Here is a 26,110-nt window from a genome sequence, read left to right on the forward strand (position 1 = left end):
CCCCCCCCCCCCCCCACCCCACACACACAATTAGTTATGTTTGGTATGCATTCTTGGAATAGATTTTGGGTCCAGAATGTATCGATCATGAAACCCCATTACTCCCTATTTTCTTGCACTTCAGAATATGTTGTAAACCGAGAATCTATTCAGAAAGTGCATACCAAACACAAACTGAGAACACGTACCAGAGGGTTGGTAATAGGTTGCCATGAGAGAGAGAGAGAGAGAGAGACGATGATAGAAGAAAAGAGAGCACACTCCCAGCAATAGCCAAGGATTTCTTTAGCCCATGACGGGTTGTGCTCTCTTTCTTCTGTCAACAGTTATATTCCACCCTCCTCTCCCTCCATGCCTCAGCTATAATGCCCCTGCAATATAATTCATACAAACTCATATCTGATGATGACAAGAAAAATAACATTAGGATATGCAAGTATGTATATCTAAAACTAAACATCAGGTGACCATTAGTACTGCATGCCAATCACAAGTTGACGATTTGCTTCTGAATCTGCATGAATGCATGTGAAGAACTGTGCATACATATACATGCATGCATGTATGTATGTGAGGGCAAAAGCTTGCTTGTGGGTTTCTGCTCCCCATGAAATCTCCTTCATGGGATGACATCTGATCAACACAGCTATAATGAGTTAAAAAATGCAAGAGAGACAGAGAGAGAGAGACGTATAAGCTCACAATTCTAAGCTGCAACTGTTATGAGAAACGTAAGGCCCTTATTTATAAGTCTCTGGAGACTCTGGTGGATGAGAGTTGGACTAGTATGACCGGAAAAGGTGGGTTGAGGTGGGCAATTCCAGCCAGGAAAAAGTGAGTATGTGAGTGATACCATTGGCGATGGTGGGGGTGCCAGGCTTTGGTGGTTTGGCTTAGAGAGAGAAAGAGAGAATCTACCATAATGAGCTCATTTGCTTGTCACATTTATTAGTTTGAGAAATGGGAAGAATTAAGAGGGCATGGCAGGCAAAAAAAAAAACAATAGTAGTTACAATGCTTTGAATATGGGAAGCTAAAATTAGAGATTAACGTGAACTGAAACTGTGCCATGCACTTATCCAATAACGGCTCTCTTTTTAATTTTTTTTGACTCACTCACCTCACCTTTCCTTCTTTCTTTCACCTCCATATACTTACAAATATTTATGTATCGATCTCAGAGTTCCCCACAAATAATGAGTATTGATCTAGACCTTTCCTCTTAATTTTCTGACTTTGGCAGAATTGATCATGGAATCTGAGAGTTCCCCCCCCCTCTCTCTTTCTCTCTCTCTCTCTCTCTCTCTCTAAGATAGTAATTAGGGACATGTGAAGAACAACAGAAGAACAGGGTAACATGGGAAAGAGTATAGATAGGGACAATGACCCTTATTAGCACAACAGTGATTACCAAAAACTGATTTCAAATCCCTTTCTCCCAATTCTGTTTCCCTTTCTTTTTCTTCTTTTCCTTTGACAAGGATTGTCTGGTGTGCTTTCACCGTCCCATGTGGGTCCCACCAATGTGGGTACCACATCCAATGAGAACTCGATCAGAATATAAGGTATACTACTACATAAGCATTTTTTGCCAGAATTCAACCGGTACATCAGATCCGATCGAGCCGCATCCCACCCCTGGTTTGACCATAGTTACTTCGAACATAAACAGGGTTTTAGTGCACGGGATCGCACCCCACCCCCGGTTCGACCATAGTTACTTTGAAAATGAACATGGTTTTAGTGCATAGTATCGGCACCGATGTTGGTTGCCACTCCCGGTTTGGCCATAGTTACTTTGAAAATGAACATGGTTTTAGTGCATAGTATCGGCACCGATGTTGGTTGCTTTCAATACAGATACTGATATGGATCAATTGTATCAAGCTGGAACGGACCATTTTTCCTTCAAAATAATAATACCCTAATTATTGCTGTAACGATGGTCTAATGGAGAAACAGAACCGTACAATAAAATATCTTTTACACCAACTTTACCATTAGTAGGATCCACCTTCGGAGCAATTAAAAGAGAGAAAGTTATTTAGATCTTTCAAAGAGAGGAACAAGTTGGTACTCACCTCCGTAGATTATAGAAGTATTGTAAGAAAAAGATCATCTCCAACATCAACGATTCTTGAACAATTCATGCAAGGGTTGTGAGGGGCTGGATACACATCTTCAGGCATTGGGATCCATGTCCAAACCCCCCAAACCCTTGGATGGTCATTGGATGCCCAAATCGTTGAAGAGGAACCGGATTCATAGAATACATAGAATTAATGAAATTAGAATGTGGAATTCTTAAGTTCTTGAGAAAATTAATCCATCTAGGGACCCCTCCATATAGAAAGAGATGAACCATTACCAATATATATATGCCTTCAATACTTGATAGTATTTCTTAGCAAGAAAGCATATCAAGTTTCATATTGTTCAGTGTGTCATTGTTGTAAGGATCAAATATCAGGTACATGTCCTGTTGCTAATAGGAGCAAGATGAATCAGCAAAAACAAACAGGTCCCATTGAATACCTTAGACAAACATACCAGCTTCCTGGCCAGATTGAAGTGTGATACAGCAATTTTGATTGTTGGATAGCTAGCTAGCTCGAGGTTTGAATTAACCACGTATCAAATTTCAAGGACGTCATTCAATCAAATACCAAAGGGCATACATGATAATACAATATTGATTAACCTATTAAATAGAGTTGAAGGGTGGTGGAAGTGTAAGCTAATAGAGTTACAAGGATTACTGTACATGTTGCCCCTCAGCTCAATCAATGGTAGCCTGTTTATTGAATGGGCTAAAATACAGGTATCATACACAATCAGATTAACCCTAAGTACCTAACACAGTTAATACACAGGAACGCAGAAACAATGTTACATGAAAGTGGATGGCTTAGAAGAGTACTATACATAGTACATGAGCCCCCAATGAGAGACATGCTCAGCACTGTTTATTAGTGCGCCTGCATAATTAGATAGAATTCCCTTGTTCAGGCTTCAGCAACAACCTCACACTTCTGATAGTGCCACTGTCTGTATCTTAAAATGTAAGACCAGTTCACTGGCTCAAACTAATTTCCCTGCCTGGCGCTTCCACTTGCTCTGCATAGGCCGTAACAGTTAGAATCAGATACTGGATCGTAGAAAAATATAAAGCTCAGAAACGTTTTCAAATAATAGAAAAGCTACGAGGCAAGTACAAGGGGTTCACGGTCAGAATTTCCAGAATCTCCAGTGTCTCCAGACTCCATAGGAGCTGATTCCTTGTCCTTGTCGGGCGCGCTGCCTCCGGAATCTAATTGCTTTTCCCTATTGGATGCCTCATCATCAGTTGGGCCACTCTCTGCTTCTATTACCCGTTCTTCAGAGACTGATTCCTCTTCTTTGTCACCTCCCTGTACACTGGACATGTTCTTAGCTATATCTTGAACCAGCACCTCCCCCTCGGATTCTGGCTTCTCTTCTTCATCAGATTCCTCTGCACCTGTTGGGCACATCCCCACATCTTCCAACAGTTTCCCTCTAGAAACTGGCTTCCCTTCACTGGATTCCTCCGCCTGGCTCTTCTCTGTTACATCCATCCATTTCCATTAAAAATCACCATGAACAAGAACAAAGATGTCAAAATACTGTGAGACACAAAAAGTGTTTACAAATAGTAAGAACCAAAGTAAAGTTATTATCTCACACCACATTACAATATGGCCTAACCCTTACCTAATACAGACTGCCTGTTCCTAAACAATTTAGAATTTTGTACGATGGGTATCTCAATGCTATAAAAAGAAACCATTTCAGGTCTGAATTTCAACCAATGACCAGTTCTCATTAATAGGGAAGATCTTCGGATATCTCTTTGGCTAATTTCAAATTAAGCATGCTGTATAAAGGTCGCAAATTATAAATAATTATCCTTAGATGAAAAGAGAGATACTATCCATTGAGTGAATTGGTCCATACATCTAATGGGATTTGCCTTGAATTTTAAACTAGATGTCCTCAAAAAGGATGGTCCACTAGCCGGTGATCAGAATGTTGAAGGGATTCGACAAGTGCATCCTATGGAGATTAGCTTTGTTCAAGCACAATACATTAATGATAATGAGGAGGTCATGCTCTAAAGACCAACATGAAAGTCAACCTCTATGTTATTTATGCATAGCAACTATTTCAATGTGGGAGAGGACATGCCCTGATTTGCAATTAACAGTTGGGCTCAATCCAAATCGTTCATAACATGTGCAATAATATAGGGTCACAAAGTTACACATGTAGGGAATTATACCTCATTAGAAATCTCTGGGGGGCTTTGGATGCCTTCATATACAAGTTGAACCTTTCCACCCTATAGCTTAAGCTTTTAGGTTGGATAAACTCAACAAGGTATAAGCACCATTAGGATCACTATGCTAATAAATATCTACGAATGGTCACCCCAAAAGAGGGGCCATGCATGCCACGTGAGACTGCCACCAAAATGAGGGGCAACACATGAGGGGAGTGTTGGGAATAATCCCACATTGGAAAAACTCTAGGACCTTAGATGCCTTCATATACCAGTTGGACCTTTCCACCTAATAGCTTAAGCTTTTGTGTTAATTCAACATATTATCCCCTTTCAAAAATATTTTCTTACCCCTTGTGCCATTTGGTAAAAGTAAGGCTCTCTTCATCTGGGTTTCCCCTACCCCCTTAATCCTAAATAGAGCATTCCCGATGCTAACTTTGTAATCAATAGGATAGCAGCTGAGAAATTACCTGCATCCATTTCATTTCGTTTTACAGTTATGGAGTGATCAGGACTTGATGAGTGAGCACTACTTCCGCTCTCAACTTGCGAGTCAGAATCAGCTTTACTTTCTGATATACGACTTCGTCTATGCCCCCGAGTCTTCTTAGGTGTTCTCTTCCGTCTGTCCACAGAAAAAACAGATATTGTCAAACTCGAAATTCATAAAGCAATAAAATAGATACTTCATATAAAAAACACCTAGATACAGGATTCTTCTCACTTATTAACGGATTTATTATTCCATCTTGGTCCGCCTGGAGTCATTTTATCCTGTTTCTGTTGACGTAACCTGTAAGGTGAATAATATTGTATCAGGAACTGAACTAGCTGTCCAGACAGAATCTTTTGGCAATCAGGGACGTACACCAGAACCTAGATGCAACAGCTTGAGAACAAATAATACAACAGCAATCCATAAAAATACCAATCACCTTTTTCCACAAAACACCTTTTTCAATGATCAGAGAGAGGGGAACAGTTTTTCAATGAACTCAGAGAATACTTACACTCCTTTAGAGGGGGATATCTTTGGTGCTTTTAACCTCTGTAAAATGTATTTATAAAAAGATTGCATTAGAAACCTGTGTGACCATTAATGGCTGACTGAAGCCAAAAGCCATTTAGTTCCAGTCTCTCAGCCATAAGCTGATAAGCAGTACTCAAGAAACTATACCTCTCTAGGCTTGTGAGCATCATGAATGAGCTCCCACCGCTGTTTCTCTAGATTGAGCACTTCAACATCTCCATCGTCATACAATATCTTCAATTCAAGATGGTTAAGTTGGAAATCACTCTCAAAAGAGAGGATAAAGCTAGGTATATGAGATATCAACCTAATAGAAAAGCACAACTTACCACATGTTTTCTCTTTCCTGGATCATAAGATTGTACCATACCTTCATAAAACCTGTGGACAAGTGTATCACGCATAGTTGTCATGAGCGTCTAGGTGACCCAAGGTGTTGAGGGGTGGGGGGGGGGGGTGGGCTGGACACAAGGCAACTTCAACAAGGTAAACAAGGCGCCTTGAAAACTATGGTATCACAAACATCAACCACAAGATATCAGCTTAGACCCTAAAGCCACTATAGCATTAGCATAGTTAATCAGGCAAGCAGATATTTAGGACTACTTTCAGAAGAACGGTATCACAGTATCAACTGTTTTATCAAGTTTACATGGAGAGAGAAGAGCCAATCAATGAGTTATTTTAAATTTCATCTAGATAGGTAAACTCAAGCCATTGTTGGCCATTAATGGCAACAGATGCTGACCGCTACACTGAATGGTTTCTACTTTGAGATAGAAGACAACAATTTATCAAGAACCCAAACCCTGTAATAATAGAGAAACAACATTCAGAAATATTTAATTTTTTATCTGACCTCTTTCTATAAATAGAAAATTTATTAGATAGAGAAAAGAATGTGTAATTATACCAATGAACACAGAAGCATCACGGAGTATAAAGAAGAGAAAGTAAAGGGAGTATGAATCTACAATGAAAGTTCAGATCCATGACACATTCTTAGTCGCATCAGTCCTTGCCTAATAAGCTTGTCCACCATCTCATTTCTGTTCTTTTGTAACAAAGGAAATCACCAATATGCACATGACTTTATAAGGGAATGAGAAGTTACTAAGTAAGAACAAGGCTAAAGGGAAAAAGAACCTTGCCGGTCTGGCGTAGGAAACGCCCAGACAGCTGGGGTATTTTCACACCATGCTGTGTCTGGGTGTCCCTACGCCAGACCGGCAGAGTTCCCCTGCCCATATAGAAAAGAATAAAAAACAAAAAGAAAAAGAAAAAAAAAGTAATCGACAAAAGCATTTATCAATTTTTTCAACATTTAAAAAGAAAAAAATTATAGGAAATTAAGGGAAAATATTTCAACACCTGAAAGCTATTTTCCACGACGTGGACGACTGCTTTGATCATTCAGATCGTTGGATAGATTAGTTATCCTCTAGACTTCCAAAAATGTCAAATTGAGGTACATCTGTACTGAAGGGTCCACCATGATCCTTGTATTTTCAGCAGTCCAACATTTTTAATAAAATAATACAAAGAAAAATAATTTGTCAAAATTTTAAACTATTTTGATGTGTCAAAGCCTGATCAATCTGAAACTTGACATCTGAGAAGAGAGTAACCTGGACAAGGTTTAACAACCATACTGCCACATGGTGGATACACTGAACCAATACAAGGAGCGGCTTGCTTTTCCACTAAACAAGGAAAATGACTCATAAATTAAATATAAAACGAAAAAAATTTCAGCACAAAATGTCAAACCGATTCCGGGATAAAGGCTTAAATGAATAGTATTTTTAGGTTGCAATTTTCCGAAGGATGAGGTACTTCTATTGATGTGCAATTGAAATTCGACAGGTAATCCCATGTGACTAACAAAACCAGCCATGTGTAAGGAGTAGATACTGAAAATAGTCCCATCTCCATCCTTGTCCAGCCCTACATCTCCTTTGGCCCAAAACCTTTCAAATATTTTGACATGTGATCCTCTCACCTAGATCCACCATTGTTAAAAAATGTTGTAAATTGGGCTAAGGGTAGAATTGTCTTATAAGGATATTTCTGTCTAATTTTGGAATGTTCCACTCCATATTATAAATAAAAGAGGCCTATGTCCATCAGACATAAGTCGTTCACCACATTCAACATGGTATTAGAGCAAGGATCCAAGCCCTAGAGCACTTGCCTCTCACTCCTTTCTCGCCTAGAGATCAGTGCCTCTCTCTTGGCTCCCGCTCTCGGTGGCTCCTCTCTATACCAATGAGAGGCAAGAGCCTCCTCTAACCTCTCCAATCCTCTTTTGGTCTCTCAGCTCCTCCCCTCTAATGATCTGAAAGACCCATTCTCTCCTTTTTCACCTATCGATTTTTAGGGTTTTCACCCTGCTGAATATTTTGATGGAAGGGTTGTTCTACCTTCTTCTCTGCATCAGTTTACTATGAGGATGCACGCTTCAGGTGCTGTTTACCTACTTCGTGATGGCTAAGCAAGTTTTTTGTGTCCGGCGACCCATATAGGAAAAATCGATTAAATCAAGGTTTTGACCATTTATCAATTTTTTTCCTTCCAGGTCTTTTTTCCTGCCTTTGCCTCCTACGATTTGTGCTTCAGGACTTTGGGGTTTGTTTTATCCCTTTACTTCATCCCTGCAAGTCTCTTAGTGGTGTTTCACAATGTCTGAAGTTTCGACTCTCTTCTGGTAGTGATGGGAACTCTTCTGACACCTTTTCTTCCTTTCCCATGTGTGTTATTAAGCTTGATGGTACCATGTGATGTGGACGCACTCGTGCAGCATTTCTATTAAAACCTGTGGTTTCAATGGGTATCTCACAGGGTTTGCTAAGAAGCCCACTGGTACATGTACGGATGTCGATAAATGGGAATGTGACATGGCTTTTCTGGTCAATTCGATGCAGCCACAGATTTCTCGTGGCTATTTTCTCCTTGATTCTGCTGTCAAGGTATGGAAAGCTGACCAGGACACCTATTCCCAGGTTGAGAATGATGCACAAGTCTTCTCGGAAGAAGGTACATGAGTTCAAACAAAAGGAGCAAACTTTGTCATAATACTACTCTGAGCTAAGGTATCTATGGCAGGAGTTGGACTTCTAAGAGGAGCTTCAGCTTGAAACATCTGGTGATGTTGTCAAATTCCGGAAGAGGGAAGATAAGATTCAAGTTTATGACTTCCTGGCAGAACTCCTAGGGACAGAGACCTTCAAGCTCTAAGGCTATCATAGTACTACCAGCATGGTTACATAACTTACATCTAACTGCTTACTAGGCAAGCTTCCACTTCAAAGTCACCTGATTTGGCACCAGCCAGAGGAGTAGTAGCAGCAGCTGGCGAAAGAGCATCCCCCGGGGAAAGAGATGAGGAAACACTAATAAGGCTTGGGACTAGCAGCTGGGTTCATTCATAGATTAGCGCTACCAACTGATAGGTTTTACCTGACTCTCTCGTTATCTGTTTCTTACTTTACTGATGAGCAAGTTGCCAGTCGAGCCAATTCCCATTTGTCAACACCGATATCAGCCCGATATTCTGAATGTTCAGTAACACGTCATTTTTCCTACAGAACGACCTTTGAAGATGTCCCATGTTCTGATTTGTGATCCTTTTCCCCCCTACAGAGCAGTCCTATGCTATGGTCCAGCTTGAGGATAGTCACAGTATTATTATGCTTCCACAGCCAAGCCCTGCTCCTTTAGAAAGATCAGCTCTTGTCTCCGACACTCAGACCTTCAGTGACACACGACAGTTTGGTGGTTCCCTACCAAAACTCTTGTGAAGTGTGACTATTGTGGTAAGGAACGCCATACCAAATAACACTATTGGAAACTCCATGGTCCATGCTATTTGTGAACTTCTATGGCTGAAGGGTCTTCTCACTGACTTCGCCATACCTGTCACTCTTCCTATGAAGCTCTTCTGTGACAACAAATCGGCCATCATCACTGATCACAACCCTGTCCAGTATCATAGGACGAAACATGTGGAGATTGATCGTCACTTCATCAAGGAATAGTTGGATTCGGGTTTTATCTATGTGCCTTCTGTTCCTAGTAATGAAAAACTGGCTGATGTATTTACCAAAGGTTTAGGTAGCAAAGTTTTTCATCTTGTTATTTGCAAGTTGGGCATGTGCAATACCTATGCACCAACTTGAGGGGGGGTGTTGAAAATTGGGTTATAAGGGTAGAATTGTCTTAGAGGAGTATTTGTCTTGTACTCAATTCTAGAATGTTCCACTCCATCTTATAAATAAAGGAGGCCTGTGTCCATTAGACAGAAGTCATTCACCACATTCAACAAAAATTATTGGGACAAGCCATTCCATGCCCATTCATCCCCACTTACTGCCCAAAAAGGTTCGGAATGTTAAAAGTGCCCTTAAGGTTTGGAACTCCTCCACTTTTGGGAACATCTCCTCGGTTCCTGTCTGTAGGGATAAGCTCTTTGATATTCAGTTGAGTCTCCAATCTGAATTCACAATGCCCCCCCTAGTAGAGGAAGAAAGAGCAATCTCTTTGGATCTCATTTCCTTGGTTGCCCAAGAGGAGAGCTTCCTAAGGTAAAATTCTAGAGTTCAATGGTTAGTTCAATAACTAATCACAGTTATTCACAGTGGTTGTCTTATTGTTGTAATGGGAGGTTATATTATCACGTATGGGTCGTTACATCATCATATAGTTGGTAGAGTTATATTGCATGCAGTTAATGGAGGGTAAGTGATAGAGTCATGCATGTAGTTAGTGGAGGGTAGTTGACACATTCGTGGGGATGGTTCCCATTATCGTATGTCTATGTTAGTTAAAACTCTTGCTGTAATGAGAAGTAGTTATGTTGAATTCCCCTTAATTCTCTCCTTGAGAAAGAGGTTAGGCGACCTTCCAATACGTCTAAGTATCCTAACTATTCTGTTGCTTATCTCTTCTTTACCTAACCCAAGATAGGTAAGCGTGGACAATCTGTGTTACTGAGGTTCAAGTTTAGTTCTGATCTAACCACTGGATAGAACGTTACTGAAGTTCCTAAATTTCTGGTGTTTGACTTGCTATTTCTGAAACATATATTCTAATTCCTTTTTTTTTTTTTAGATAGCTAGTGTGATCCTCTCTATTGAGTCGCAGCCTAACACCTACCAGTAGGGTTTGTCAACCTCATTACGGGGTTTCACAATTTTGAACATAAAATTATCCAGAAGCTACTGGGAATATTCCAGGCTTGAATTCAGAACATTACAATGATCATCATAGCATCAATAATTCAATAAAAGAAACACACAACCAAATTTTAAGCTAAAACTGTAAATTATTTCAATTTACAGTACCTTTGATGCAACAAACCAGTAAAGCAAATACCCTGTTATCCGTATTTCTCAAACTTTCCAAATTAGTGTATTTGAAATCTCAATGAAGACCGAGGCACACATTTCAGTTACACTACTATCACAGTTTTAACATCTCAAAATTAAATTCCTACACAGTTTTAGTCATACATACTTTTACCATACTACTGACACCCCCTATAGTGAAACCTATAAAAGCAGGGCTAGTACCGGTTTGTGGTCCTTTTATACTTTAATGACACAAAAGTGCATATCATATCAGAATAATCTATGAAATTTGCAGGCTAAATTAATATGTTAACCATCAAAGAATTGGGTCCATCTTGAATAGCCAAAAACCTAAACCAACAACCTAAAGCAGCATTTGTATTTGGTATTTTGGTCAACATCATTGATACAACAGTTCGTTAGTCGGGCCACTTCATGTTTCTTTCCATGTTTACTCCCTTTGCATAGCACAGAGTTTAATACAAATGGAAACGAACAAGAAAAGTGATTGATGCCACATTCTTCTGTAAATGTCTCCAACTCTTCTATCCTAGGAGATGCAAAAAGGTAATATTTCTTTTGGTGACATCCAATCCATGTCTATTTTTTATCTGCTTTTGCATATCAACAGAAGCACTTACTGCTTATCCAATGGCCACCAGACTTTAATTCTGCATCCAAGCAGGTCTGTGCTGCGATTATCACGTTCCTTCAAAGAACACTGTGGGGAATGACAAGAACCAGAAGATAGAATTACAGACTATTCTATTCCAGGGATATTAAAACCGAAGTTTAAGAAAATCCATACTTCAACAAGTTGAGTATACAGCATCTGTTAGAAAATAAAGAAAAGAACCAGTCAAGATGGCATACATACATGCAGATGCACATGGACATGCGTACATTGATTAAAAAAAAAAATCAAATAAATAAAGGGATAAGTTTCCCACAACATGTGCATCAAGAGTTAACAAGGGCAGAATCTCACACAAGGCAGCTTAGGGAGTGGTCCAAGGGGATCGAAATTCGTTAAGACACCTTAAGCTCTACTTCCTCAAATAAGTTCAACAATTCGTTGCCATGTGGCCAAGAGAAAGCTGTCTGACTTACTCTTCTCCATTTGACAAAATAAAAATGTCAACAACTGTTAAACAGGGACAAACATGAGACACAAGGTAACAAGGTACATGGATTACTGGGAGCAGGGTAATATTACTGCACATTGTGCCAATCCAGAATGCCCAGACCCAGCATTATATGGATGGAGCCGGATTGTCATGTTACCCTCTATCTGTTAAAAGAAACAGATTATAGTTTTTTTTTTTTTTTTTTTTTGGGGGTGGGGGGCTAAAGGTAGCAGAACAGTCATTGCACTGGGCTAAGCATAACAACCCAGTGCTTTTCTGCCACATGGAGGATGATGTGGCAGGTTTCTACTGTTGGATGTGTCCTTTGGATTAGCCATGTAGTGGTTCAACTGAACCATAAAGCACACATTGTCTTGAACTTCCCCATATTTTCAAGCACTAATCTTTTTAGCTCCTATCTTTGAATTTTGACCCTACTTTTTGCCATCTCGAAGATGGTGAATAGAGAGCAAAGCAGTTTTCATATACCCAGAGTACCAATAGATCTACCTTATGGCAAGAATAATACAGGCCTGTGGCCCTAGCACAATGATTGTAGTGCTACTGCCTGCAAGGTTCAAGGTCTTGGTTTTGACTGACACTGGTTTTGAATTTCACGAAACTCTGAAATTTCAGTCGAAACCTGGAAGGTTTTGGTTACTGGTTTCAAGGCTTAAATGGCCAAATTAGTTCCTAAAACTTCTAGGAAAACCCTATTGTTGGCCCTTTAAACTTAGTTGAACCCATAGATAGTAACACGCATATAAAATGGTAGTTTGATCTAGACCATAGGTTGGTAGTGAATGCAGTTTGCTGTATACACAATTTAGTACTAGAACGCACATAATTCAATTAACACAACTAAAATATGCTTTAGGAATGAATAAACGTAAAACTAGAAACCAATTCGTAATAATCAAATGTTATCTTGGTTTGGAATCAAAACTAGCGAAAAGATACCGAAACTCGAAACACGAAACATGGTCGATATTTCATACGAAACATATATCAATCGAGACCATGCATTTTATAAAAGGGTTTGACCGAAATATTTTGGTTGGTTTCGCGAAATTTTGTTGAAATCTTTTACCATGACTGCCTGTCCTAAAATAAAACCTGTTAGAAGACAAAAATGAACTACTACCTTGGTATATAGGTTAAACCAAGGAAAATAAAAAGATCAGTTATCCAAACCAAGAAAACTATAATGCTAAGAATCCAAACCAGATCAATCCAAAACATTTATAGAAACCAATTTTTAACAAAATGTGAGAAATGCAATACTCTAACCATTGATAAAAAAACTAAGAAAATAAAATAAGCACAAAAGCATCTAGGTTTATTCTACAGAAGATACGAGGACAATAAGTATCCCACAGTAATGGAGGCTGATTATTTGATGGTAAGTGCATCCTAACAGCATGATGCACATTAATAGGTTTCCACAAATATTAAGGACAGTCTATAGATAGTCCAAAAATATAAAACTGAAAAAAATTTAGAGGACTGTAGCATGCTGTCAAGGAGCAAGGTCGAACTAAAGACCTTTGCCAATCCCGCGATGCTTCTTCTTTTCCGCTTCTTGATATTTCCAGCAGAGGATTTGGCATTACCCGTGAAATTATCCTTACCAGTCTTCATCAGCACACTAGACTTCTGAAAACACAGGTACAAAAGAATCTTCAGCATCAAAAACCATCGCGGGTTGAATGCGTATAGCTATATGAGAAGTCTGGTCAATAAAAAAAAAATCTCACCTTCAGCTCGTGTTCATCAGCTTGGCCAGACACTTGTGCTGAGTCATTCAAATGGCGATCAGTGCCTTTATATTTTGATGAGGAGCTTTTTTTTGTAGGCAAGCATGATGCCAACAAGTGTGACCCAGTCAATTTAACAATTTCCTTCTCCAAAGTGATTTTATCTTCTGAATCAGAGTTCGTGTGCACATCCATTTCAATAGGCTCCAAAGAGGATATTTCAGTCCAATGAGAGTTGTCTGTAGAAGCTTTTTCCACAAGCTTGGAAGAAGTCCTTGCCTGAGATGATTCCTGAACACCCTGAAATGAAGACCTCCTACGTTTTGGCACTGTAACAGATGCTCCGTCATTAGGTTTTCTTCTCTTTCTTTTCCGAGATACTGGAACTTTCTCATCCATGCTTTGATCATCTTCTGTTCCTTCACCTAGAAAACATCCAAGACCATTTCCTGATTCCAAATTCTTGGATTTTTCAAGATTTTCAACATTTATTTCCCTCACCATTCCCAAGATATCAATATCATTTTCTGGATCTTTTATTTTAGCTGGTAAATCTTTATTCTTCACCACTTTTTTTGCCTTGGTTCTTTGAGATTTCAAACGTTTCATCATCTTCCCAAGAGGCACTTCATTTTCATCTCTATCACTAGCTTTGAGAACCTTCTCATCCTCGAGAATCCCAGAATGAGCCTGTGGGATTACAAAGCTGATGTCATTAGAAAAATGGCTGCGAAGTTTGTAGAGTGTCAGTCAAATTGTGAGGATGGAAATCCATGAGTGAAGAACATACCAATTCATTACTGTCCAACTTAAGAGACTCAAAATGAGCCACAACATCATCATTAGCCAGCCACGTTTTCCCCTCACTGACCTAAAAGAAACATGAAATAGAATTAATTTAAACAGCAACACTATGGTAGAAGCCAAAGAGACAAATTTTCAACTCTGAAGCCAAAAACAAGTTAAAAACACAATCTAATTTCTGGAAAGGAAAGAATTCATACGCGATACATATGGTCAAGGATTAAAGTATCGGTATCGGTCGCCGTATTGATCAGGTAATTTTAATAGACGTATCGGAGATACATAAGATACGCTCAGAAATGGGCAAGATACACATGGAAATACACTTTTGCATTTAAAGAAAATAAGTATAAATAAGCAATATATATATATATATATATAACATGTATCATGCATAAACACTAAAATGGAGAACACCGTATTGAGAGAAGTGCATTCAGTTGAAATTCTTATAAAGGAAGAGGTTTCTTACATGTAGTAATAGTCTATTGTTGAATTTCTGAGAAATTTTAAAATCTATAAACAAATTGATGCAATAATTCATGTTTGATGCAATGTTTTAGTTTGTTTTACCTAAATCTACTCAAAGCAAAAACATAAATAAATCAAAGATTCGTAAAAAAATAAGTGTTTTTCAACTTACTTGTTTTGCGCTATGTTTAGCTTCAATGAATGATTTTTTATGCTTCAATCCTCTAAACATCAGTTTGATTGTAGATTCTGAATCGTTTTCTATGAATAATTCAAAGCCCCAAGTCCAAGAAATGAAAGGGAGATCGATTGTGCAGTTGTGCTTCAAATTTTGGAAACTTAAGTACCACCAACGAGAAGAGCATGCTCTATTTCAAAAGTGAAACATATCTTAAAATTGGTACGTATCGGTGTTTATTGATATGTAAGGATACACTTCATTTTTAAAAATAGTGTCCTATCGGTATCGACCGATACTTTAAACCATGCATATGGTTTCCCTATACATAGGGTAAAGGAACCAGGCTTTCTTGCAGAAGAAGGACCAATAACATCATTAAAAAAAAGGCTTCAGAGTTCATTACAGCCGCAAAATTGGCTTACAATATAAAAACAAAAATTAGAAGGCCATTAGCACCCTTTTCCCTTTCTTTTCATTTCTTTTGTATTTTAACATTCAAATAATTCACCGTGATGGTTCACTAATGAGCAATAGATGTTACAATATAATGGCAGCCTTAAACATGAGACAGTCACTTCTTTGTTACAACCTACAAGGACAATTTTGATGTTATACTGTTGATTATTAGTTTTCTTCTTCTCCCAAATAAGCAGCCAAAAAACAAATTGTGCAAGGTGGCATTCTTGTAGCTTGAGATCAGAATCAAAGAGAGGAAAAAGTTTTAACTAGTTTTTAAGCAACCACAAGTCAGTCCAGAAATTCTACCAGTTAAGGAGTTATCCCTGATACCAGCAGCTATTCTGAGGATTAAAGTCCATAAAATTAGGACTACTATAATTATTTCGGTCCCCACTTTGACTCATGAATGTAGTTTGGTTGCTAAGAGTAGGAACGGAGTAGTTTTATAAACTCTCTAGAAGTTTTCTGCAATCTAAGCATGGATTTAGTTTCTATTTTTCTTAGGCTAGAGTTTCTTAATTAAGTTTCTTATTCTGTACAGAGCCTAAACTCTATAAATAGTACCCTTCTCTACTGGTTGTACAAATTTTCAGTTGGTATTTGGTAACAAAGTTATCTTCGTATGCAGCCCTTGAAGAAACTAGGAACGCTTTGGAGTTGCTATGGTTCAGTTCCCCAATCAATATTGGTTGTAGCTTTCACCATGTTTTGTTTTCCACCCTAACAACGCTAGGGAGTGAAATTTCAAAATATCTATTGTGGAGAAAAGAAGCTTTCATTTGCAACGTGGGAAATGGGGCTATTGGGCGGGTACATACGACATGAGGAATGGATGATCTCACCAACTAGTGAAGCCCTCTTGGGGCTCCAGGTAAGCTGTCAAATGAAAGGTTATCTATTTACTGGGGGCATTGACTAGGAAAGCAATACCCAACTATTCGTAAGAAGTCTTTGAAGTCTGCTTCATTTTTTACACCCATAAACAATTGACCTGATCAACAATTCAAGGATAGTACTAGAAACCATATATTGACCGGAACTTAGGATTTGCACCAACAGGTGAAAAATGAGTAATGATTGTTAAAGTTTAAGTAGAGTTATATTTATTCTACTGCAGGGGTATTCTTGTCATACCCTGCGGCTGTGCTTTGTTTCTTTTTATTTCTTTTATTTAAGGCTACACATGGTGTAAAGGGCATACTTGTCCTTTGGATATTGTAATGACCTATCACATAATAAGATGGGGGACTGCCAGCGGGACAATTCTCTTCTATTCTCCACTCGGCAGTTTCTTCTCCCCTTTTTCTCCTCTCCTCTCTCTTCTCCTTTGTTTCTCTTGGAAGTACCTTGCTGCCCTAGTTTCTTCTCCTTTCCTTCTTTGCTTATTTGTTTCTTCTTCTTCTTGTTGATTTTTCCAGGTCTGAAACTGCAATATGGTATCAGAGCCTTGAAACAATCGATAGATTCGATCAATATTATATTTTGAGTCTTCTTTAGGTCTCTCGTTCCTGGGGATTTGCTGTATTGGATTGTATGTGAAACCCTAGTTATTGGGACATGAAAAAATAGGGTTCCTTATTCCAATATCGATTGGTATATTGACGTACCTGTTAAAATCTACCTATCGTGGGAGTGTGGTGTACCATGGGATCGTATTTAGTTTGTATTGAAATTAGATTAGGTATCTTTAGTCTTTAGCGATATTTCCCTTTTCCTTTTATGTTTCCTTCTTGACATTGGATAGGTTTCTTTATTGTAGCTGGACTTGTGTCTTAGTAGGATTTCTAAGACACAATACTTTGATTATATAAAGCCTAGCACACAATAGAGGCATCAACTCTATCGTGTCCTAGTTTTCTTCTCATTCTCTTCTCCTTCGTATTCTCTGTCTTCTCCATCATCTTATTTGTTCTCTTTCCCTCTTACAGGTACTGGTTCACAGATTCAGCATAGTCTCACGTAGTATCTGAGCTCTGAATCTGCTAATCAGTTCCTACTTCTTGCCAGTTTGGAAGTCCTTTAAGATCTTACTTTATTATACACAGGGTTCGAGGTCTCGGATTCAGGCATGGTTTCGGTCAGCCCCAAAACCGAGATATCTCGTGATCTCGTGAAACCTTGCATTTTTTTCCAGCAAGTTTCGGGGTTGGGTTTTGATGGCCATATGGCCAAGTTAGATCCTGAATACTGTTATCCAGCCTATTTTAGGCCTTCTAAAGATGATGGAAACATTAGATTTTAAAAAATCAAATCCAAAATGGTACTTTGTCTTCGGACCCTAGATTGGTAGTCTATTTTGTATACAATCTCTACCCTAGGCTATTCCACACAATCTTTAGTACTAATAAACACATATAATTCAAGTAATCAACTTAAATAAGAATTAGGAATTAAAAGACATCAAATTATAAACCATTTAATAAATTAGACATCATACATTTGTTAGTAATTGTTAGAAAGTCACATATGTTAGAGTAAACAATAGTAGTACAGTACAATACAAGTAGATGACTCAAAAAGCCAATTTGGGGGATAACAGGTTGAGATAACCAAGTCTCATTGGGTTGGGGTATTTATATAAAGGCCCATGTGGGATATCGATTGAGATATTCCAATAAAAAATATTGGACCAAGATTTTAGTCTTGGACCAAAATCTCGGTCGAGATATTGCACTTTTATAATCGTAATTGGTTTCAACTCGGTAGCTGTTGAAACCAAGAAGTACTATAGTTATACCTCTATATGAGGCCTTAGTTCCTGAAAATATGAAGATGAACCAAGGTCTCCTTGCATATTCTACAAGCAAGGCAGTATTACATGGAAGTTTTCAAAATCAAGCATCGAGCTGGCAGTTTTTTTTTTCATTTTTTTTTTTCTGGACTAGTCAAGATTCCTTCTATTTCTGCATCCAGTCAGCAAAGTTCCATGAGGTTATAGGGTGTTATTGGCCCCTATGGTAAAGGCACTCATGATGCAACCATTAATTGAGGAAGATTTACCCACTGATGAGGAGTTGGTGCTTTTCTCCAAGGTCTGGCGCTACCCCGTTTTTATGAATTTTCTGGGAAGGTTATTTTTCTACAATTACTTGCTATCAGATCATCGGCTCTGTCTGACTTTCTGGGGACTTATTGGACTTACTTGAAGGTCTACTTGATTATATTTTTGTGTCAATCTGAAACTCTGATTGTATTGCTCTCTGAAATCACCCGATATACATGGTTTCGGATTTCAGATTTTTGTTATGTTACTGCTGCCTTATATCTGGTTGTCAGACTCTTTATTTGACTCACCCTGGCAAGCAGATCCTTATTTGAGTCATTTTAAGTTATGCTGACTAATTCACAAATGTATATACAAGAGACGCTTCTTCAAGTCACTTAAAAAAAAAATGCCTTCTCCAAAGGATGCACTCTTCCAGTCATAAATTGTGTTGGTTAGGCCACTCTGTCTTTCTCTCAACTGGTTTCCAATGCATTAGTGAAGTTACAAAAAGGAAACAAGTCTCCAAACAGAAAATACTCACCAAAGACTCAACACCTTCCTCCTTTTCTTGTGGTTTATAAAGCGCTGGAGGTAGTGGAACTAATGTGATTGACCCCATCATATCATCTTTCTTTTGCATTAATCGCTTAGTGATTGACAGTCCAAGGTCACAGATTGCATGAGATTTCTGAGAATTTCAAAATGGCAACAATGAAATAAGAATATTCAAAGGCTTAGAACAAATCACTACAGAGATATTCAAGGGAAAATGAAGAAGGATCTGAAAAAATCAGAATATCCTACCTTTGTCTTCATTCCATCTACGACATCTTTTGAAAATTTGATACTTTGGAAGATGGAGATTACTGTAGCAACACTCTCCTCATCTTTGCCAGCACTAAACCTTAGCTTTGCATCTTCACCTCCATGCAGCAGCAATGAAAGAAATAAATACAGTTGCCTGAAAGATAGAAAGAATTAAGTAGACCAACAAATAAGTAGAAAACGATGCTGTTGCCAATTTTGCTCATCCACCTTTACTTAAAACCCAGAGATCTTTCCAAGAATCCAAGCTATAGATGGAATCCACCATCAGCTTTTATCAACAAATCATACCCTTGCTTATTAGGTCATATGAGTGGGTACATTTAGTAAGGGCAGAGTTGTAATAGATGCATATCTTTATTATAATAAACACACACTACTGCCAATTTGAGGTTAATGCCATCTTTCCAATTGGTATCACTCTCCTTTTCTACCTTCTATTCTTCTTTTCTCTTGGTTCTCTACTTCTCGCTTTGTTTATGCATCATTATTGTTGGTTGTTTTAGATCTGCAACTGTTACAAAGTAGATGTAGATAAAAGCAATACCTGTATACTGGTTCAAATGCTTTAACATCCTTGCAGTTATCAATATCAGGACACGAGGAATGATGTGCAAGGGCATGGACCAAGAACGGAAGAATGTATTCGGGATAAACCATCAGTGGGTTTGCATCACAAAGCCTAGGAAAATGTCCCCTTGATTGGTGACACATCTGAATAATTTCAACAAGGTTGAGTTCATCCTGCAGAACAAAACATGGATAAGGAACTCTGCATAGGAAAAATACAACTTTTTCACCACATTCTACTAAGAAGAAGAAATACTGTGAAGCATTTGGAATCCAATATAAAATGACCACAAGGCTGACCTCTTTAAATTCTGGCTGTTGGGTTCCAACTGTGTTAAATACAAAGGCACAAGCATACTTCGCATCCAGAAGCTTATCTTTTATATATTGATGTACTTTGCCAAGGAATAGTTTCTTTACTTGGGGGTAAGTATCCTGTGAGTCAGAAAGCCAGCAACAATGGAGTACTTGTTAAAATCTGTTAAATGAAGAATCAATTATAGCAATCATTCCTACTATTAATATTCAGACAAGCGCAAATAAAATTACATTTCTAAGAAAAGTTCAGCAGGAAAGGCCCAACCTCTGATGTTATTAAGGCCAAGTGAAAGACATCAACTGGTATCTTATGATCCCAGTTCTTTGATAGTCGCAGAATCGCTTTTGCAGAAGCAAGCCTCATATGAGCCTTATCAACAGGACTGCAAGATAGTACACAATTTTGGAACAAATGTCCAAATTAAAATAAACAACATACAGAACAACCAATTTGATTTCTCATCCTAGAAAAATACGGATATCAGCGAGTTTGTCTTTTTGAATCACCTTGATACTATATGTTTTGAAATCTCTCCAAACGAAAGAATGCTTTTAAGAATTCCAACAAGGCTCTCGATCCCAGGACGCAAATGAGCATCTTTTACAGGCAAGTAGCTCTTCACCAATGTTTTTAAACCGAAGATCTGTATAGTACCAACAAATCGTGTTAATGTGTAAAATGATCATCATCATAACATATTGTGAAAGCAAAAATCAACTGATGATCAAAGATGTGACAAGAATGTCTAAGATCCGAGAGAAGATCCAACCATAGTTGCCAAGGTGACAAGGCGACTCAAGGCGGTGGAGGGGTGCCTAAGCGCTTAGGCGACAAGGTGACTGCCTAAGTGAATAAGGCCCTCAAGTGTTATTTTTTATTTCCCTACTTTTATAACATTATTTAGTATGCTACAATATATACCTTATATCATAAAAAATCAACATTAAGCCACACCAAAAATCAACATTAAGTCATCAAAAATCAACATAGAGTTAGAAGACAATAGAACTAAAGAAGCAAGCTATTGAAAGTTTGAAACAATCAAAACATACATTTGGTTTATACTGTTTGGAAAATATGATCTTATCTATAAGTAATTAAACAGCTCCCAATTTAGAGAAATGTACTTGTTTTCTAATAAGTTTGACTGGTCAAATGATTTTATTTTACATGAGACAATTGTATTAGGTAGAGCACAAAACCAGCTTTCCAACAAATCCAATATTCCTTAAATCTGATTTATATTGAAGGAGTTTCCAGTCAAACCTTTGCAAATGCTGTTTAAAATCACCTTGAATGGAAATAAATTTTTAGACATCAAAACAAAATATTATTTTTCCACTCTTTTGGTTTTTAGTGATGTTCTATCAAAATAAGATTTATGAAATTTTAGATTTGAGAAATCCCTAATATTTGAAAGATGAAAATCACCCCTACAGCGAAAATTTTCATTTTTTGTTCTTGAACCAGGGAGTTGACTAGTTATCGTTTTAGAATTTGAATTTTTAACTATTTTTATTAGATTCATTTGGGGTATGTTTGCTTATTTATAAATATTATCTTAAGTAAATGAAGCCATTTACTTAAATGATGTTTGACATAATCAGTGTTAAACCAATGGCTTGCACTAAGGCGATAGTCGCCTAGACCCCAAAAAAGTGCTTGGATGCCAAGGCGACTCCTTGACAACTACGATTCCAACTTATGATTTTTTATCAATTTTTTTCAACTTCAACATAATCTTGCATATGTTATCAACAGTAACTTTGAAACAACCAGACAATACAACTCCTCAAACCCTGACTGACCTTCAAAGAACAAAGTTCACTTTGGTCATCCCAGGAAGCTCTAGTATTATCTTCTGCTTTCTGAAAAAGAGATTTTTAAAAGTGTATTATAATGATCAATACCTATGAACCATAAGATAGCAAGCTTACATAAGCAGAAGACATACATCACTGCACTTTAAGATTTTGCTTGTTATAAACTCTACAATTTCACCCTCTCTAGTTTCAAAAACCGGCATTGCAGTCTGTGCTATACATCCCAAAGATTGCAGGACAGCAGGCAAATGCGTTCTCTCATTCAACATATCCACAAGCCTCTGCAATCCAATAAGATGCATCAGCTCCAAAAAAAAATTTTTGACTGAATGAATAAATAATAATAAAAAAAAAAATATATATATATATATATATACACAGACAAGAAGTAGCAGAGTGATGCATCACCCACATCAACATCATTACATAGGGCAGTCCCAAATTTGAATAGAAGCAGTGAGGACACTTAAAGAATTATCGACACACCTCCCCACCCAAAAAGAAAAAGAAAAACCTTGTATAGAACAGAGAGTGATTTGAGCCCATCATCCTTCGTTATCGCTGCTAAAGCATGTACTGCATAGTTGGCCTGCTTCCGACTACCCTCCAGACATAGCCTCTCCAATATAAGATCCACTGAACTGCATTTAAAAAAGATCATAGTAAAAGCAATCCAATTTTTAAAATCTTAGAGCCCCAAAATCACAAACTTCAAAGGATTTACCTGGAAGTTGCCGCTAATTGTTCTCGAATTACTCCACCAGCCCTAGCCAAAACATGCAAAACACCTTCTTTAATCCCATCATTGTCTTCTTTAAGAAGGCGCACCAGATCTTCTTCTGTACCACTCAGTAAGGAAGGAGAGAAACGTGCAAGAATCTGAAACTCAATGTCAAGCTGTTTAGAGGCACGGAAATATGCTTCGGGAAACTTTTAAGAGTAAAAACCATGAGGCAAAACCACAATGGAACGTAAATAATACTACTTCAAGCTTTTACATCCTGATGAAGAGTGCAAGTCATTCACGTAATATCATAAGATATATAAGTTCAACCATGATGATGCATAACAGTTTTTAGATGCAGTCATGCAGGTCATGAATTAAACCATAATGATGCTTAAGGATTTCTTTTAAATCCAAATTTAACTTCAAAGGGTACTGCCACAGTGGGTAGACCTTGTTTACACAAAAGCATAAATTACTAAACACATTAAGGCACATCAATTGAAGTCTGAAACCAGATACATATACCATATTTGTGATTAAAAGATTAGAAAGAAAATAATAAGGAGTTTCCGACAGTCAACAGTTTTAACACTGAATGCAAACAATCTGTGCTAGTCTCCAAAGGCAAGGGGGGGGGGGGAGAGAGAGAGAGAGAGAGAACAAGAGCATTTACCTCCATTAAAATTTGGGGTCAAGTTCCCTCCCTCTCTCAAATACACCTTCAATTTTTCTAGCATTGCAATTTTCCTTTAAAAGAAGAAATTCTCACAACCCCCCATCCTTCAGCCCATTTTCACATAAATAGGCAGCCTGAATATGCTATCAGAAAAGCATGACATTGAATAAGAATCAACATCTTGAGATTTAAAAGATTCAAGACAAATCAGAGAAAAGATTATTACAACAAAAAAGAGATTCCTTTAACGAGCACTAAGCCAATCACTGAAAAATTAAGCCTTAATATAGTAGATTTAGGGCATCTAAAATAAATGTAAACCATGTAATACCAACTATTTATTAAAAAATCTCTCAAATCATGGAACATTAAATGATGCAATTTGAGTAACAGGAAAAGCACATCACTCCAGTAGGTTAAAGCATCTCGCGCTTAGTACTGAAAATAAAGAATTGAACAGGAAGAATGTTTTACCACTAGTAGATTCATGCACGAAATGATAGATTGAGTATTTCCTGCAGAATTTTGTCTGGAAGCCTCCAAAAGAATTTCTTTCACATGCTCCTTGTTGAATAGTAAATAAGAGCACTTCAGTGAGAGAGCACCCAGAAAATCATGAAGTCTGTGTTTTTCACCGAGGATCCTAAGCAAATCATCCTGCAAAATAACAAAAACAATGTTCTCTGAAATTTTCTTCTATGTCCATTTCACACAGGTAAAAATCAACCCAGAAGAGAGGTGGGAAACACGGAAAGGAAGTACCCGACACATCCATGCTTGCTGGAAACTAGTACCGGGATCAAGTAGAGTAGTCAATATTTTCCAAACATTAGCATCCTTTAGCTGATCAAGAATTTGGAAACTCTCCTCAGCCTTTTCAAGGTCACTAAACCAGCGAGACATGGTCCTAAAGCAAATGAAAACCTTCTTTTGAAACTCAGGGGTATCTGTATCCTGCATTGTATGTCAAATTGCATGAGGGCTTCACAATTGAAATTAGTACAAGTAGAGCCTTTTCAGAACATACAAACCTGGCACGTTTGTCTAAGAGACAGATACTTCTGCATCTCTAGCTGTAACCTGCAATCCAAGATGAAATCCCCTGAAAATTTGTTCAAACCTATCAAAAAGATTTAGGGAAAAAGAAAGACCAAAAATTGTTCAACACATCACACAGAAATACATGATGTCAAAGACTCAAAATGAAGCATCAACAGACCTTTGCTTCTGCTCCAGTATCCTCTCAAGTGCCTTTACCTCAACCTTGTTGAAACCTGAGAAGGCTCTAACCCAATGCCTCACCTTATCTTTAATAGAGAATTCTGCGGGAAATAGAGACCCACACAGAATAACCTCAATTGTCTCTGATCTGCAGAAAGCAATTCAAACTCAACTGTTTCACAATCCCGTATTTATAGCAGCTATAGGGAAAAGTAAACAGAATATGTGCTAATTACAGATCACTACATCTGGAGAATCTTCAAAAGAGATGTGAAGCTTGGTAGCCCCACTTTCTATTGGAGTGTACACCTTAAGGCTTAGCATTGATGTATTTATCCAACACAAACAAGAATATCCAACATGGAAAAGTTCTGAAAAAATCTATTACGAGGAAAACAGAGAAAAGGTGTTACATGGCTTTCAAATTTCAATGGAAAGACCAACGAAACTAACAAAGTATAAAAGAAAATTCCTAGGCTAGCTAGATAGTGTTACATGGCTTTCAATGAAAAGGTACCGTTAACATGCAAGCAAATGCCAAAGATAAAGTAAAATATCTAGTGAAGGTGAAAATAGGATTAGGTTTGAGCTAGTGATGATTGAGCCAGGGTTCTATAAAGGTAGAAGATGGCTATAAGGGCTCTTTATGGCTTGGATATGCTGGTTATGGGTGAGGTTTTAGTGATGATTTAACGGACACAGTCACAAATATGAAGAATGAAGGCTGGATATGGGTACAGTATGGGATGGCATAACAGAAAGAAAGAAAAAAAAACCTAGACAGTGGCACAGGCTGGGCATGCCACTAGATTTCCTGGAGCTAGCGGCTCAACCAAAGGGGAGGGGGTTGGATGCAAGGGGCATGGGGGTCATTTTCCAAAGGGGAGGGAGAGAGAGCGGCACAGGCTGGGTACCCAGCAGCATGCCTAGCCTTTTCCCTAAAAATAATATAAGATTGAGGATTTAGTGCTAAGTACAAGTAGAACCAGAACTCATGGAACCAACCACAAGAGTAACATGGTACGCAACAAATCAACTTCAATTCAATGAACCAAATAAGTACATACCCAACCCCCTTGTCTTTATATAAACTACAACGTTTTGAAAATTGGAAATCCTTTAATTAGCAATTCCCCAAACACATGTTGAGACCATCTATTATGAGGAAAACAGAGAATTTAGAAAAAATTCTAAAGTACTAAACTACCTTAAAAGCCAAACTAGCAACCTGTTTATGGTTCTTGAGCCTACACTAAAACTTACTATTTTGTTTCAAAGTACAATTTTAGAAACTCCAATGAGTTAAAACTAAATCTCCCTATTAAAAATCCCATCACAGCCCAACACCAGGTGACTTCTGACCATTCAAAAATAGCCCCAAAATAAATGACACAACAAAAACCAAAGAGAGAAGTCATATGATGCTTGCTTGGAAACTTAATAATGACCATATATGAAACAGCATGAACTCCAATAGTGAATC

General features: G+C 37.9%; 1 protein-coding gene across 1 annotated transcript in view; it reads right to left on the reverse strand.

Annotated features, from left to right (window-relative positions):
- Positions 1 to 2,675: 2,675 nt before the first annotated feature.
- Positions 2,676 to 26,110, reverse strand: part of LOC122058699 (sister chromatid cohesion protein PDS5 homolog A-like) — a 40,034-nt gene continuing 16,599 nt past the window's right edge. The window contains exons 9-33 of the mRNA XM_042621361.1: positions 24,626 to 24,775; positions 24,438 to 24,486; positions 24,169 to 24,360; positions 23,881 to 24,063; positions 22,728 to 22,882; positions 22,518 to 22,644; positions 22,135 to 22,284; positions 21,989 to 22,048; positions 20,687 to 20,823; positions 20,445 to 20,562; positions 20,162 to 20,296; positions 19,839 to 20,035; positions 19,271 to 19,427; positions 19,008 to 19,154; positions 14,356 to 14,436; positions 13,566 to 14,255; positions 13,354 to 13,464; positions 11,323 to 11,402; positions 5,663 to 5,714; positions 5,481 to 5,567; positions 5,314 to 5,351; positions 5,028 to 5,096; positions 4,774 to 4,928; positions 3,216 to 3,583; positions 2,676 to 3,117 (exon numbers count right to left, since the gene is read on the reverse strand). Of these exons, the coding sequence (XP_042477295.1) occupies positions 3,082 to 3,117; positions 3,216 to 3,583; positions 4,774 to 4,928; positions 5,028 to 5,096; positions 5,314 to 5,351; positions 5,481 to 5,567; positions 5,663 to 5,714; positions 11,323 to 11,402; positions 13,354 to 13,464; positions 13,566 to 14,255; positions 14,356 to 14,436; positions 19,008 to 19,154; positions 19,271 to 19,427; positions 19,839 to 20,035; positions 20,162 to 20,296; positions 20,445 to 20,562; positions 20,687 to 20,823; positions 21,989 to 22,048; positions 22,135 to 22,284; positions 22,518 to 22,644; positions 22,728 to 22,882; positions 23,881 to 24,063; positions 24,169 to 24,360; positions 24,438 to 24,486; positions 24,626 to 24,775 (3,724 nt within the window). The 3' untranslated portion in view covers positions 2,676 to 3,081. The remainder of the gene's footprint in view (positions 3,118 to 3,215; positions 3,584 to 4,773; positions 4,929 to 5,027; positions 5,097 to 5,313; positions 5,352 to 5,480; positions 5,568 to 5,662; positions 5,715 to 11,322; positions 11,403 to 13,353; positions 13,465 to 13,565; positions 14,256 to 14,355; positions 14,437 to 19,007; positions 19,155 to 19,270; positions 19,428 to 19,838; positions 20,036 to 20,161; positions 20,297 to 20,444; positions 20,563 to 20,686; positions 20,824 to 21,988; positions 22,049 to 22,134; positions 22,285 to 22,517; positions 22,645 to 22,727; positions 22,883 to 23,880; positions 24,064 to 24,168; positions 24,361 to 24,437; positions 24,487 to 24,625; positions 24,776 to 26,110) is intronic.

The sequence above is a fragment of the Macadamia integrifolia genome, chromosome 13, assembly GCF_013358625.1.
Source record: "Macadamia integrifolia cultivar HAES 741 chromosome 13, SCU_Mint_v3, whole genome shotgun sequence".
NCBI lineage: Eukaryota > Viridiplantae > Streptophyta > Magnoliopsida > Proteales > Proteaceae > Macadamia > Macadamia integrifolia.